The following is a 14,297-nucleotide window of genomic DNA, read 5'->3' as shown; positions in this document are numbered from 1 at the left end:
GGCAGACTATGGAATTAGGAATTTATCCTAACAAGGCAGAAGACACTGAGGTTCCAAAGTAGGCCAAGTGACATGCTGGAAACATGTTTTTGTGAAGGTGAGACTGAACCACATGCAGGAAGGGAAAGATTAGGGTCGACAGTATGATTTAGGAGACTGTGCAACCATTCATGTGCAAGTGGATGTACAATTCCTGAGGCAGTGCCACAGGGAGGGATGGAGAGGCTGGACTCAAGAGTCAGTGCAGGAGAATATCTAAACTTGGTGCTTGAGCCATGGCAATTGATCAAGAGCCCTTTGGGAACTCTGACGGCCCTTTTAGCAGGAGTGGCCCATCCTTACCCAGTCCTCAGTGCTGCATTGCACTGATCAGTCTCCTGGAAGACTGATCTCCCATCTGGGTTATAAGCTCAGGTCCCTGAAGCAGAGACCCTGTCTCCCCTAGCTCTGGCTGTACACACGAGGGCAGGGACTTTCTGGTTCACCAGTGTATGCCTCCTCACCTAGGAAAAAACCTGGATCAGAGTAGATGATCATTATACATCTTTTGGATGAATAACAAAGCTCAGAAAACCCTAGCTTATAGAATGGCTGACTGATTAGCAGACATTGCCAAGGCAATAGTTCCTGCCTAGAACTCTGAAACTGCAGAGCTTTCTCACATGAAAGAAAGATGTTGAAACTCATGCCAGTACTCTCTCTTTTCTTTAATGGCAATGCTCTCTGCCCCTATCCTTTCCTAGAAGCTCCTCTGTCTAGTAAGCAGAAGTGAGGAAGGTTCTGAAGGAAAATCCAAGAGGCAGGCTATTGATAGAACATTGGACTAGCTCCCACTATGGCTGGCACCATGGCCTGCAGTTGGCCCAGAGGTATACTGTACTCAATGTCTACTAGAGGATCCACTGGATCCTCAACCCAGAACCAGGCCACAATTCCAGAGAGCAGCATCCAGGGGTTGTATCCATCAGAAGACTGGATGGGGAGGCCATCTCTGTGCTTAACCTCCCCAATGACCCATATCCTCAGATGCATGTACACATGTAGTCCAGCATTACCTGCTAAGATGAATTGCAGCTTAGAAGCATCAGGTATGGCAATGCGGTCGATGTACTCCGGATCCAGGTACTTGATCAGATCTTCAACTAGAAAAGTAGCGAGATGGGAAATGGAATAGGGTTGGGCAGTAGAACACTGCCTTATGAAGGATGTTTGACAAGTGGTCAGCCTTGAGGAGAGCCTTCAATGAGGAGCTGATACCCAACAGTGCTGCTTGAGCAGGGCTCCACCAGGCTCCTTATCCCCACTTCCCTATCTCTCCACTCTCTTCTCTTGAGGTCTCTTCTGACATCAAGCTTCAGAGCTGAAAACACAATTGCTACCACCACTCTGGGCCCTCAGCATTCTCACTGACCTATCCTTATCAAGGGTAGAAGGCCTCTTTTCTCCTAGATGTCAACAAGACAAGCCAGAGCTTTGTCTAATTTCTAGTTACTAAGCAGGTTACTAGCTCTGACATAACCAGGCTCTCAGTGTCTAATTTGTTTCCTGCCTCTTAACTTTGCCTGGGAAATCCCATACCCTTTCTACCCTCCTTCACCAAGAGAAGCTTTCAGGTAGAGCTCTTACCTCATAACTAAGGACACTGTCATGGGCTTGAAGTTTAGCCACAAGGTAGAAAAGCACACCCCAATTTACCAATCGAATTGGGTGCAGGTAAATGTCCTCATAATCTTTCTATCCCCAAAGGGCTATTCCAGTGACTTAATGAACTGAAAGGCTAGGGCCAGGTCCCAGGAAGCCTAGGGATGGGATGTCAGGCAGGCAGGCACATCATGGAAGCACTTACTCTTTTTGTAGAGAATCTTCACCCTCTCCCTCTTGCTGGCAATGTTCCCCAAAGCCACCTGCACCTTGACCAGGCCGTCAGCCACCTGTAAGGGAAGTGGTGGTTAATTCCAAGATATACTACCTGGCTCAAGGCTTGGAAGAGCTAAATAACCCTCATTCTCCTAGACTGTCAAACCTGAATCCCAGTAATCTAGGTTGGCCTCCCTTCTCTAACATTAAAAGAGATGCAGCCCCACCTTCCAGGTATCCTCAAAGTGGAGACAGAGAATCATGTACTCCTTGGGGAGTTTCAAGTCTGATGGGGAAGATAATGAACTATTTTAGAGTCTATGGAATATATAGTATACACAATATATTTTCTGGTTCCTAAGCCCTGGGTTTGGGCATGAGAAATGCAAGCATCCTCATTCAAGCCTTCATGACCTCTAGATTGGCTGGCCTACTTCTAGCCCTATCCCCTCCACATCAAATTTAGTGTGAGAGATGGAAGAGTCCAAACAACTGGGATCCCAATGATGGTATAATCACTGACTTAGAGAATACAGAAGAGAATCAGGTTAGGGGAGAAAAAGAGTACAGTTAAGAGCATACAGATTGAGTTTGAGATGACTATTGGATAACCAAGTGGAAAAATCCAGTAGACAACTGGACATGAAAGTCTGGTTCTCAGAACAGAAATCTGGACCAGAGATATACATTTGAGATATATTGACATGTAAATAGTAATTGACACCATGGAAGCAAGTAAGCCTACCTAACGTTTAGGGGTAGAATGTAAAGAATCCCAATATTAAAGGGTCAAATAGAGGAGGAGACTAAGGAAGTGACTGCACTCACCCAGTTTTTAGAGTAGAGGATGAGGAATGCCAGGGAGGAGGCAAATAACACTGAGAAGCAGTAGTTAAGAGGTAGAAGGAAAACCAGGAGGGTCAGTGTCATTGATTCCAAAGGAAGAGAATGTTTGAGAAGTTAGTTCTGAAATGGGAGCACAGTCTGCTAGTGACAACTAATTCCTCATTTAGTGTACAAACAGACATCATTACCTTGGACGCACTTAGCTCCAGGACATGCCTGACACGCAATTAGAAGTTCTTCAGTAAAAGGTCTTCCCATAGTAGAAAGGTGAGGAGAGAGCACCTGAGCTTCGTAGTTGTCAAAATTCTGTCACTGGTATAAAGCAGTGCTAGTCCACATCTGAACACCCAGTACCCAATCTCTTCCCTTCCTAATCCTGGTCCTTTCAGACCTCACCTCTCACCCTTCGGAGCTTTCCTTATCCACCTCTGCTCTGCCTCCTCATGGGTCCCATGGACCTCTTCCTGCACAATTCATTTAGCAATTAATTACGCAGGGCTCCATGACGGGACTTCCTATCGTGGACTTCAGCTTTTATTGAAACTCTCATTAGTCAGCTTCTCGAGTGTGTCAGGTCTCCCCAACTACAGCCCGCGAGGGCAAGGGTGGAGTCTCAGCCACAGTAGGTACTGAGCCCACTCTCAGGCTGGCTTAACCACCCGCAGTGCCCCCTATGACAATGGACCCCGAGGGTCCAATCAGCTCTGGGAGGTTCCAGACCTTTGTTATTTCAAAGGCCGGGCTGCGGAGAACAGGACAGGAGCGGTTGCATCCCGAGGGCCGGGACAGTGGACCGCTCTTGCTCTGTTCCAGAAAGGGACCACCGGACCAGACTACTCACCTTCCGCGAGCCGCGCGCCCCGCCCGGCCCGTACACCCAGCGTTCCAGCTCTTCCACTCGGGCCTGCAGCCGCTGCACGTCAGTCAGACCCGCCATCTCCACTAACGACCCACTTCAGCCGGGAAACGGCCAGAGGGTGGGACGTCCGTCCAAATAGGAAGGCTAGCCAATCCGAGTGCACGAGCAGCCCTTTATGCAGGAAGTGACGTCATGATTCAGCCCTTCAGTACCCGAATTTACTGCTTGGAGCTGTGAAAAGCTGATTACCTTGGCAACGGCTCTGTACCAGCCCTCCCCGGCTTCCAGCGCCTGGTTGTCAAGACAACCTTTGCTTTTCGGGTGCCAAAGAGCTTTCCCCACGCCATTCCCTGAGTTTGCACGTGTTCCAGGGTAGGTCCATTCCCATAGATACATCATTAGAAGGCTCCGTGAGTTACCATAAACTTTTGGAGTCTTCTAAAGTTCAGTTGATTAAGTAACTTGCCCAAGGTCACCCAGCACTATAGGGACAGAAATGGGGCTTGAACTCAGGTTGTCTGATTCAAGAGACGGAGCTCTTCTATTCTCACGGAACTTTGCTATTCTGCCTTCCCCTCTGAAAGGCCCTGGCCCAAGGCAGCCCATGTTCCACATCATTCCTCCCCACCTCCCATACCCAAACAAGAAAGGAGGCATCAGAGAAGGAGGGATCGCAGCTTTATTGTCTAGATGTGACCTGAGGGATGTCTCTTTCACAGTACCCCAACCCAACCTTTCACTTGGCTCCTGAAGAGAAGCAAGGCTGACTCAAAGGGGTAGGGTTCTAGAGATGACATTGACAGAGGGGACACATGAGGAGATGATAGTGGTTACTGGAGGAAGAACACTTTAGTAGATGCTGCTGGAATTGGCCGGGGAGGAGGTGCCCTCCCTTTACAGTGAGGTAGGTGTAACATCAAAAGAAACTTTGGTTTTAAGTCTACATGGCATGGGAGGTATGGTCCCCTCCCAGGGCTGGGTCCCAGAGTGGGCAGCCGGAAAGAATCAAAGCAGGGGGACTCCTCCCCACTCAGCAATGGGGCTGGGACTCTTAGTTTCAAGTAGGACCTCTTAGGGGAAGGTGCTGGAAGGGGGCCCTGTAGAGGGTGGGGGTGCAGGGTTGGTTGGACCCTGGGAAGCTGGCACAGGCTGGCGGCGGGCAAAGAGGACACCTGGCAAAGGGGTGAGGAGATGGTAGAGGGCAAAAACAAGCAGGAGGGGGTAGGATATGGAAACAGAAGAGGGGAACAAAAGTAAGTGTTCTGGTTGCTAGAACACTACACACGTACCCCTGCCACAAACCAATGAGGACAAGCTCCTTGGGTCAGTAAGAGACTCCATTGCTAATGTAGATACCCTCAAACAGGTAAACAACAATATTTATGCTGATACATAGGCCCATGACAAGGCAGACATCCCCTGGTACTCATGCCAGAGAGGTCATGCCTTGGATCCCATGCCATGTAGGCACCCCCTTTAACCCATGCCAGTCTAGCAATCCCCTGAACCCCACGTTACCCATGCAAGCTTAGATATCCCTGAACTTCATGCTAGTAGAGGAAGTCTAAAATCCCCATGCCAGCCTAAATACCCCTGACCCCATGCCAGTGTAGACAGCCTGCAGTACCCATACCAGTGTAGACCACCCCGTTGATCTCTAGGGCCATGTTGATACTGCTGATGCCACTGCCTGCCAGATTAAGAGGCCCATCCAGCCGCTCTTCTGTCCAGGAGGGGGCAGAGGAATCACATTTTGGAGAATCAGACTTCAGACTTATTAATAGAATTTCCCCCCTCCATCCCTGTAGACAGCCCCCATTCCACTTCAGCCCCACACGTATACTCACACAATTGTCTATAAAGGAATCTGTCTGCCCCCTCTCTAACACCTATCAGGTGATGGGTCAATCCTCCCTCAGTGTACAGTCCCGAAGCCCCCTCACAACAAACCCCTCCTCACCCCTCAGGGGAACCTTGCCACGGGGCAGGAAACTGGGGGGCATGCCAGGTCGAGGTGGGTCCATGGGCCCCATCAGCACAGCTCTCTTTTCTGGGGGCTCCTCTGGTGCCAGTTTCTCCCGTGTAGGTCCCAATGCCAGGCCCACAGGCAGTGCCAGGCGAGGGGTTGGAATTCCACTCTCCTCTGGAAGAACAGGTTATTCAGCTCCCCTGGCCAAACCAACCCATCTCTGCATTTGGTTCTCCCCCAGGCCTGGGACCAAAAGAGGTAACTCAAGCTCATGTACCAATCTCTCATCCTTCATTCCATCTATCTTCCCATCCAGAGCCTCAGTCTGGAAGCGCTGAAGCTTTTCTCTAGAGCCCAAAGGATCAATGTACATGTCTAGAGAATTTGGGGGTTGTTTTCGACTGTTGGTTATTAAATAATCCAGGTCACAAGAGGCACAAACTATATGCAAATAGGAGCACTGGGTAGACAGGTGTGGAATGGAGCTGCTGTGATTAAAAGACCTTTTCCTGGCTGGGCGCGGTGGCTAAGCCTGTAATCCCAACACTTTGGGAGGCCGAGGCGAGCGGATCACGTGGTCAGGAGATCGAGACCATCCTGGCTAACATGGTGAAACCCCATCTCTACTAAAAATACAAAGAAAAAAAAAAAAAATTAGCCGGGCGTGGTGGCGGGCGCCTGTAGTCCCAGCTACTCGGGAGGCTGAGGCAGGAGAATCGTTTGAACCCGGGAGGCGGAGGTTGCGGTGAGCTGAGATCGCGCCACTGCAGCCACTGCACTCCAGCCTGGGCGACGGAACGAGACGCCGTCTCAAAAAAAAAAAAAAAAAAAAAAAGGACCTTTTCCTGAACTTCGGCCCCCACACCTCAGTAACCCATACCCCAAAGCGCTCATTTGACCGCAAACCTCAGGACCCCTAAACCTTTGTGACCCCCAAACTTCAGAGGCCCGTCAGACCTTACTGCTCCCAGACCTCAGTCCCCACATTTTAATGGTTGCTATATCTTAGCGCCCACCTAAACCTCAGAGACCCTTAAACCTCCACCATTCTCCCCTCGCACCTTTCTTAATAGGGCTTGGACTCAACTGAGCGCATGCGTGCGCTGGCAGGCCGGAGGCGGAACCCTGGGCGGGGCCGGGGCTGGAAGGGGTCGCCCGAGGGGCGGGGCCGGCACCCAAGGCAGGGCCCAGAGCGCCCCGAGGGGGCGGCCCTGCCAAGCCAAAGAGTGGAGTAGCGGTGTAAGCCTGGCGACGGCCTTCGCGCCGATTGCTGTCTATGGCGGCCTGGAGCTCCCCTGGGGAGCTGAGCGCTCGAGTCTCGCACTCGTACGGGTACAAGTACTTCATGTACCTAGGGGCGGACAGTGGGCGGTGAGTGTGTGGGAGTGTCTGGGCCCAGCTGGTCAAGTCCCACACCCGGACGCCCGCCCGGGGACCCTCCCCTCCCCGCCCCAGCCCGACCCCGTGCCCCCTTCCCTTCCGCTAGCGCCCCTGGCCTCACTGGGTGCGTAGAGTGAAGGCGGCCGAGGTGATGGTGGTGGGTAGGCTGAGGCCGCGCGTGACTTCCCGCCACACTTTGCGGTTGATGACTTCCACCAGGCCGCCCTTGGCGGTCACCAGACGAAACAGAGCGTACAGGTCCAGCACCTGCTTCGCCATGATGGGCACGCGGTTCACTGGCGTCCCTGGTGGGGAGCGGGCTGCAGTCAGGACACTGAGACTAAGACCCTGTCTACAGCATCCCCGGGGACTGATACGGGGCGGGAGCCCCGGGGAGGGCGGGAAAGAGGGAGACTTGGGCAGAGCCCACGGAACCCCAGGGCCTCTATTTTAGCAGGAAGGACAGGAGGCTAGCACAGGGGTGGGCAAAGTTCTGTAAAAGGCCAGATGGCTAAATGATCTCTGTCACAACTACTCAACGCTCTCATTGTAGCCTAAAGGCGGCCATAGAGAATACCTAAAGGAATGGATGCGGCTGTGTTCCAATAATATAGACTCTGAAATTCGAATTTCACCAGTCTGGAGATGTTATTCATCTTTTAATTTTGTCCCCCAACTATTTAAATAAGTAAAAACCATTCTTATCTTGCAGGCAGCTGGGTTTGGCCTGCAAACTTTAGTTTGCTGTCCCCTGGGGTAGACCGCAGGAAGCACTTCCGGACAGTGCTGAAGAGCCGGCCTCCCCTAAGCAGCAGCCCCCGGGTGGCTGCCCAAGGCTGGGGGATGACGGGCGGGAGAAGAATCAGCTCCCGCCTCGGCCCGCCGACTCCGCAGCCCGCGCCGCCCCCGCCGCCCCCGCCGGCCAGTCCTGACAAAGGGGCCTGTCTGCGCTGAGCGATGGGCCCCAGTTAATTCCTTACCGATCCCGTCCCCTTCCGCCGCGCCTTTGGACCCGAACAATTAGCTGCGGCCTGATTAATGGGGGAAAATTATCGGCCCCGCGGGACCCCCTCCCCCTGCAACTGGAGCGGTGGGAGGCAGGGACCGAAGGGAGGCAGAGCTAGTGGGGAGGGGCGGGCAGGCAATGCTGAGATCGGTTCACACCCGCTACCCCAGTGGAGGGGAGGCCTCGAGGAAGGGCCAGAGAGGGGACACTGGAACCAGAATGGGCCTCCCTGGGAACCAAAAGGACTTAGGGCCCTACTGAGGGTCCCAGGGAAGCAAGGGACCCGAAACGGGTGCTGGGGCTAGGGCGAGGGCCGGGGGCGGGAAGTGGGCCAGCAGCTGCACTAAAAGCGGGGGGGGGGGGGGGGGGGGGGGGGGGGCGGACAGTGCAGCCAGTTAATTAGCGGCTTATCAGGTTGCGCTCTGAGTGAGTTAATTAGCTTTGTAGAGAGAGATAATGAGTCAGTGTTCCGTCCCATGAATCTGGGGAGAAGCTGAAGTGATGGACTGCCACCCACCCTGATGCCCTCCTAGACCCTTCCTGCGTTCTCCTCCAGCTCTGACATTCCTGGAAAGGAATTTCTCCTCCTGCACAGCCTCAACTCACATAGTGCACAGCCTCAACTCACATAGTCCCCAGCCCGCCCCTTGGGAAGTCCTTCCTCCAGTCTAATCCTAGTCCTTCCTGCTGTAGAGCACATGAGGTGCAACCTGCCTTAATCAAGGGAAAACAGGGAAGACATGACTGAAGGAAGGACCCTTGACAGAGAACCAAGGCATTTTCAGCCCTCTGATTCTGGGACCCTCCCACCCCAGGCCAGCCTCCCATCAGTTCCCCCTCCCACCCTCCCAATTGATCCCACACTCATTAACCTGCCAGTGGGCTGGCCGCTAATTAATCCTGGGGTGGAGGAGGGGGGCAGGGTCAGAGGTTAAAGACGCTATTGAGGGCCCAAAGGACAGGTGCTGCCAAGCTCAGGCCTCTGCAGGGAGAACCCAACCGGGTTTCCTCAAACGTGGTAAGGGGGCAATTCCAGGGCCCTTCCCCCACGTCATGCCACTCACCCCTCTTTTGCATGAAGCTAAACAGGTCATCCAGAAATTCCTTCCTCTTGGGGTCTGCATCGAGCTCATACAGCTGGGGAAGGATTGGGGTCATTCTACAGCTCTGCTGACCCCCCTCCCTCCCTAGACCCCAATTCAGGTTGTACCCTGAACAAGGGTCCCTAGCTGAAGGAGTCAGTAGGATCTCAATGTGGACTCCCTGGCATTAGCATTAGGCTCTCTCCGCCTAGGGGCAGGCAGGGGTGCCTTTTCTAGTACATACAGAGACTGGTACTGGTAGTGGTGCCCTAGGCCGTTCAAACCACCCATCTAGGCAGTAAGGGAAGAGAGGAACAGGATGGAGCTTGGAGGCTCAGCCTGCCCTCTGGGGCCCAGTCTTCCCCCACCCTCATGGGAAATTTAGAGTCCCAGGAAGGAAGCTAGGCTGGGGTTGTATTCCAGACTGAGGAGACAAACATATATCTGATGCTCTGATTCATTCATGCAAGGACTTCATGCTGTTCACATCCCTGTATGCCAGGGCTGGGGGTGAGTGAATGGCAGAGACGCTTCTAACCCACCCCTCAGGCAGGGTGATGCTCAGAAGCTTCTGGGTTGACACCCAGTGCCCTTCAGCTCATCTTCTGGTCTGATTTCCTTTCAGAGGCAGTTACCCTACCTACTACGGAAGCTGCTAGAGAGGCAGTGGCCCTGTGGGGTCAGAGTTTGAAGGATCCACAGACCAGCTCAACTCTTCCTGGTAATCTGGAGTCCCACCTCCTGTATCAACTCCCGAATACCAGCCAAGGGAACCAACCCTAGAGTCACTGACCCAGAGTAACAGTCCCTGAGTAACACCTATAGATAATATTCCGTCACATCATCCCCATAAGAATCCTCAGAATAAAAAACAAACAAAATACCCATGAGTAATAAGCCCCAGATCCACCTTTAGAGCCACATTCCCACAAAAACTGAGCCCTAAGTCTTAGATGGATACCCACAAATAATACATACACTCTCCAAGTAATAACCCCTAGAATTATACCTAGGAGAAACAGTCTCTAGAGCCATATATCCAGAACAGAGCCCTGAGTAACACTCAGTTTTACACCAATGCCAGAATACTACTCACAGAATAACACTTTTTGAATATACCCAGACCAACATCCTACAAGTTAACACCACCAGAATGGCACACCTGGAGTCACAGCCCTGTGTAACACCTTTGTAGTGACAGCCTTGAGTAGTGTCCTTAGAATAACACCCAGAGGGGTTCTCCAGGGAGAAAGAACCTCAGATTAAGGCCCTGTGAATGAAGTCTTGTCATTCTGAGTTGGAGAGGAGCCCTATAGTCATACTGCGGCTGTAGTGGCTATCACAGGCTGGGAACTATCATCCATGGAACTCAGGCCAGGGAGAAGATTTGCATGGGGCTGGGGTTAGGGGGATGTGACAGGAAAGAAAGGAGAGGTGTATCAACCTGCCAAGGGAGTGATAACCTCCATTCTGCTTCCGAAGGCAGAGGAAGCAACTGGGACACCCCCACTGGTCCCTGGAATATGACCTTGTGACTTGATGTGTGAGAAGGTAGGTAGGGTGGTAAGTAGGAATCCCCAGCCCCCAGACTGCCTTCCCTACACCTGGCTGGGCATGGTGGCTCATGCCTGTAATCTCAGCACTTTGGGAAGCCGAGGTGGGAGGATCACTTGAGCTCAAGAGTTCAAGACCAGCCTGGGCAATACAAGGAGACCCTGTCTTTACAAAAGAAATTTTAAAAAATTAGCCAGGCATCTGTCTTTCCCTCCCTGTCACTATCCTCCAATCTTCCCTCTGTCTTTCTCTAGGTCTCCGTGTCTCTGTGTCTCTTTTCATCTTGCAGAGACTGCTATCACCTGGCTCTGCTTTCGCCAGAAGAGGGAGATAGGGGAGAGGGCCGGACATCGAGGGCGTAGGTCCTACCTGCTTGAATTGTTCCTCGTAGGTCCACTCGTGGGGATGGAGTCCAGGGGGCTGGCTAGAAGGTGAGCTGGGGCCCTGGGCCCCTGGATGGTTCTCCTCAGCTGCCTCCTCCTCTGCCCTGGCTTCCTCCCCCTCCTCCTCATCTTCGGCATCTTCCTCTTCCTCAGTCCCAACCTCCCCCAAGGCCCCCTCAGGGGCCTGTAGGGTCCGGTGGTCAGGCAGGGGAGGCCCGGGTGGCAGCAGCGAGCGTGAAGGGGCCAATGGCCCCACCCCCTGGGCCAGCCGAGCTGCCTGCTGCTTCTGCAGGGCCTCCATGACAGCTTCCAGGCGCAGTCCCCCAGCGGAGGGGGGCCCTGGTACCAGGCGGGACCCCGAGGAAAGGGCCGCCTGTGGGGGAGGGAATTATGGGTGCTGGGCCCTGCTGCCCCCATAGCCCCCAACACAGGGGGAGGTGGTCATGGATTCAGGGAAGTGCAGGAGTCACAAGGAAAGAGGCAGAAAGATGGCTTTCCCAGAGGTGAACAGAAACAGGACCAGACCCCGGGAATCAGAAATGGCCATTGACTGAGGACTGGAAGAGTGAGCAGATCAGAGAGGGTGACAGGGACCAAGAGACATCGGGAAATGGTGAAGGGAGGGAGAGAGAAAGAAAAGGAGAAGGGGGGATGTCCGACAGAGACAATGACAGGAAGATGTGAAAATAGAGATGGAACAGGGTGACAGGAGAGAAAGAAGTGGGGTGACACAGAGACTGAGAGGGACCAAGATGCAGAGAGGCAGAAATATCAGGCAGAGACAGGGTAGAGAGACAGAGATGGAGAGAGATAGAATATTGGGTAGAGAGACAGGGAGGGTAAGAGAGGTAGAGGAGCAAGAGATAAAAGACCTAAGTGACAGGTAACTCAGAGACGGACAGAAACGGAGAGACAGAGGCGGAGATAGACAAATAGTGAGGCAGGTGTTGAGAGACAGGGAAAGACCAAGACAGCAGGAAGCAGACAGAAAAGAGAAATTAGAAAGAGATAGTGAAATAGAGAGAGACCGACTGAGACAGGACGGGGAAAACAGCCGGAGAGAGGGGCAGAGGACAGGGACCAAGGAGTCGCCGGGATGGAGGGCGGTGGGGCAGAGCCTGGGACGGGCACGGGACCGGATGGGCAGGAGGTGGCGGAGTCGCGACGCCCCGCTCTCTCGCTCCGGGGGCCCCGCGGCCGCACTCACCTGCCTGGCGTGGCCCGCTGCCCCCGGCGTCTCCACGGCGCTGCCTTTGCTCTGCCCGCCTCCCTGGCGGCCCTGGCCTCGGCTGGGTCCCCGCGGTGCGCTCCCGCCGCCCTGCGCTCCTCTGGCCGCTGTGCGCTCACTCGCCGCGTTGCTTGCGGGGGCCGCGGGGGCGGGACCCGAGACGGACAGGGCGGGCGGGGCGCATGGGGAGAGGCCCCTGTGGGCTCTGCCGCTCTCAGCCACCCAACAGGTGTCTCCCACCTTCCTTCCAGCCAGCTTCGGGGGCAGGGGGCGCTGGAGAGCTGCAGGGGAATCGTGCGAAAGTGAGGGCTCCACCGCCACCGGACTCTGGACCAGAGCCCCGCCCAGCATCACAAGTCGTGCCCCGACACCCACACTCAGCACTGGGCTTCCACACACAAACAGCCGCGTCCACACACCAACGCACCTTGTCACAAGTTCAGGCGCACAGCTGCCCAGTCTCACATGTTCGGTGACATGGTCACCACAGTGCCAACCGCCTGGGCAGGCTGCGATCAGGAGGGGAATCCCTCTGCAAGATGCTTGGGTGTGCGTGGAGGGTCTGGTCAGAATAGAAGCTTCTCCCCTTGCCTTGACCACCCCTGCCCTGCCCACGCGCTGTCCCCAACTGCAGGCATGCTGCGGTTTGCACACATGCATGCACACGGTGGTGGACCCACAAGGATGCACTTACACACACTCAGAGGTCTTTAAGCTGACTGCACACTCAACGCATACAGATACACAGCCACACACAGGTTTTGTCTCTTTTGACATTCTATTAGGGACATTTTCTTTTCTTTTTCTTTTTTTTTGAGACAGAGTGTTACTCTGTCACCCAGGCTGGAGTGCAGTGGCGCAATCTGGGCTCACTGCAGCCTCTGCCTCCCAGGTTCAAGTGATTCTCCTGCCTCGGCCTCCTGAATAGCTGGGATTAGCTGGGATTACAGGCACCCAACACCAGGCCCGGCTAATTTTTCTCTTTTTAGTAGAGATGGGGTTTCACCATTTTGGCTAGGCTGGTCTTGAACTCCTGACCTCAAGTGATCCACCCACCTCAGCCACCCAAAGTGCTGGGAATACAGGCGTGAGCTACCGTGCTCAGCCTGTATTATGAAAATTTTGAGGCCGGGCGCGGTGGCTCAAGCCTGTAATCCCAGCACTTTGGGAGGCCGAGACGGGCGGATCACGAGGTCAGGAGATCGAAACCATCCTGGCTAACACGGTGAAACCCTGTCTCTACTAAGAAATACAAAAAACTAGCCGGGCGAGGTGGCGGGCGCCTGTAGTCCCAGCTACTCGGGAGGCTGAGGCCGGAGAATGGCGTGAACCCGGGAGGCGGAGCTTGCAGTGAGCTGAGATCCGGCCACTGCACTCCAGCCTGGGCGACAGAGCGAGACTCCGTCTCAAAAAAAAAAAAAAAAAAAAAAAAAAAAGAAAATTTTGAAACACAGACAAGTGAATAGTGTAATGAACCTCTGGTACTCATCATAGGTTTGTTTCAACAGTGAACAGCACTTCGCCCATGTTCACACACATTCTCCACCCATGTGTGCCTGACTCCCACATGTGTATCTCCAGACCCCCTCAGCCCACTGCTTTACGCCCTCCCCCAAACTATTCCCAAGATGCTGAAATGCCGTTCCTTATTTGGGGGTTCTGAGTGGCAGGCTTCTCAGAATTTCTGCTCTGAACAGCCTGAACCCCACTCCTCCCAGGCATCCTCATACTTCCTATTTCTTCCTGTGCCCAAGGGGACCACCTACCAAAGCGAGGTGAGGTGATGCCAAGTGTGTAAGTGAACAGCAGGTGTCTGTAGGGGTGACACCTGCATAGGTATGAAACTGTGGCACCAGGGACTGTCTTCTGACCTCACACCCAGAAGGCAGGAATCCTGACGTGACCTTTGTGTCCTCCCTCCTCCCTTGTCCTCCCCCAATCAGTCCACTTCTCTCAGCCTCAGCTTGCTCTGGCTCAAACCACCAGCTCTTCTGACCAGGATCCCATGGTGGGTGCCTCCTCCCTGCTCTCCCTGCCTCCAGCCACCACCCTTCTCTGCACCCTTCTATGCGCAGCTCCTACTGCAGCACTAAGTCCTGGTTCCCTATGGCCCATTCCTGGCCATGCTGAGGC

At 53.9% G+C, this 14,297-nt stretch overlaps 3 protein-coding genes across 8 annotated transcripts in view; 1 reads left to right on the top strand and 2 right to left on the bottom strand.

Moving 5' to 3' along the window:
- DCTN3 (dynactin subunit 3) overlaps nt 1-14,297 on the bottom strand; it is a 237,471-nt gene that overhangs the window by 3,293 nt on the left and 219,881 nt on the right. For 3 of the 6 annotated variants that reach the window (XM_050760841.1, XM_050760842.1, XM_050760846.1), the window contains exons 2-4: nt 3,545-3,660; nt 1,847-1,931; nt 1,056-1,142 (exon numbers count right to left, since the gene is read on the bottom strand). In XM_050760841.1, coding sequence (XP_050616798.1) covers nt 1,056-1,142; nt 1,847-1,931; nt 3,545-3,640 — 268 coding nt within the window. In that variant the 5' untranslated portion in view covers nt 3,641-3,660. Of the gene's footprint in view, nt 1-1,055; nt 1,143-1,846; nt 1,932-3,544; nt 3,681-14,297 lie in introns of all 6 variants that reach the window. The other 3 variants (XM_050760843.1, XM_050760845.1, XM_050760840.1) reach the window with 2 other exon arrangements.
- On the bottom strand, nt 4,033-12,052 carry ARID3C (AT-rich interaction domain 3C). Its single transcript, XM_050760878.1, has 7 exons — nt 10,923-12,052; nt 8,982-9,054; nt 7,033-7,216; nt 6,593-6,882; nt 5,523-5,705; nt 5,196-5,285; nt 4,033-4,734 (listed from the first exon to the last, which is right to left on the bottom strand). Exons 1-7 carry the CDS (start codon nt 11,235-11,237, stop codon nt 4,634-4,636), a joined length of 1,236 nt encoding a protein of 411 aa, XP_050616835.1. The 5' UTR covers nt 11,238-12,052; the 3' UTR covers nt 4,033-4,633.
- The window catches only part of GALT (galactose-1-phosphate uridylyltransferase), a 22,500-nt gene continuing 18,603 nt past the window's right edge, over nt 10,401-14,297 (top strand). The window contains exon 1 of the mRNA XM_050760795.1: nt 10,401-10,410. The gene's annotated coding sequence lies outside the window, so the exon portion shown is untranslated. The remainder of the gene's footprint in view (nt 10,411-14,297) is intronic.

Source organism: Macaca thibetana, chromosome 15 (genome assembly GCF_024542745.1).
Source record: "Macaca thibetana thibetana isolate TM-01 chromosome 15, ASM2454274v1, whole genome shotgun sequence".
Taxonomy (NCBI): domain Eukaryota; kingdom Metazoa; phylum Chordata; class Mammalia; order Primates; family Cercopithecidae; genus Macaca; species Macaca thibetana.
The sequence above is the reverse complement of the archived record's forward strand: the minus strand, read 5'-3'. Positions and strand labels throughout refer to the sequence as shown.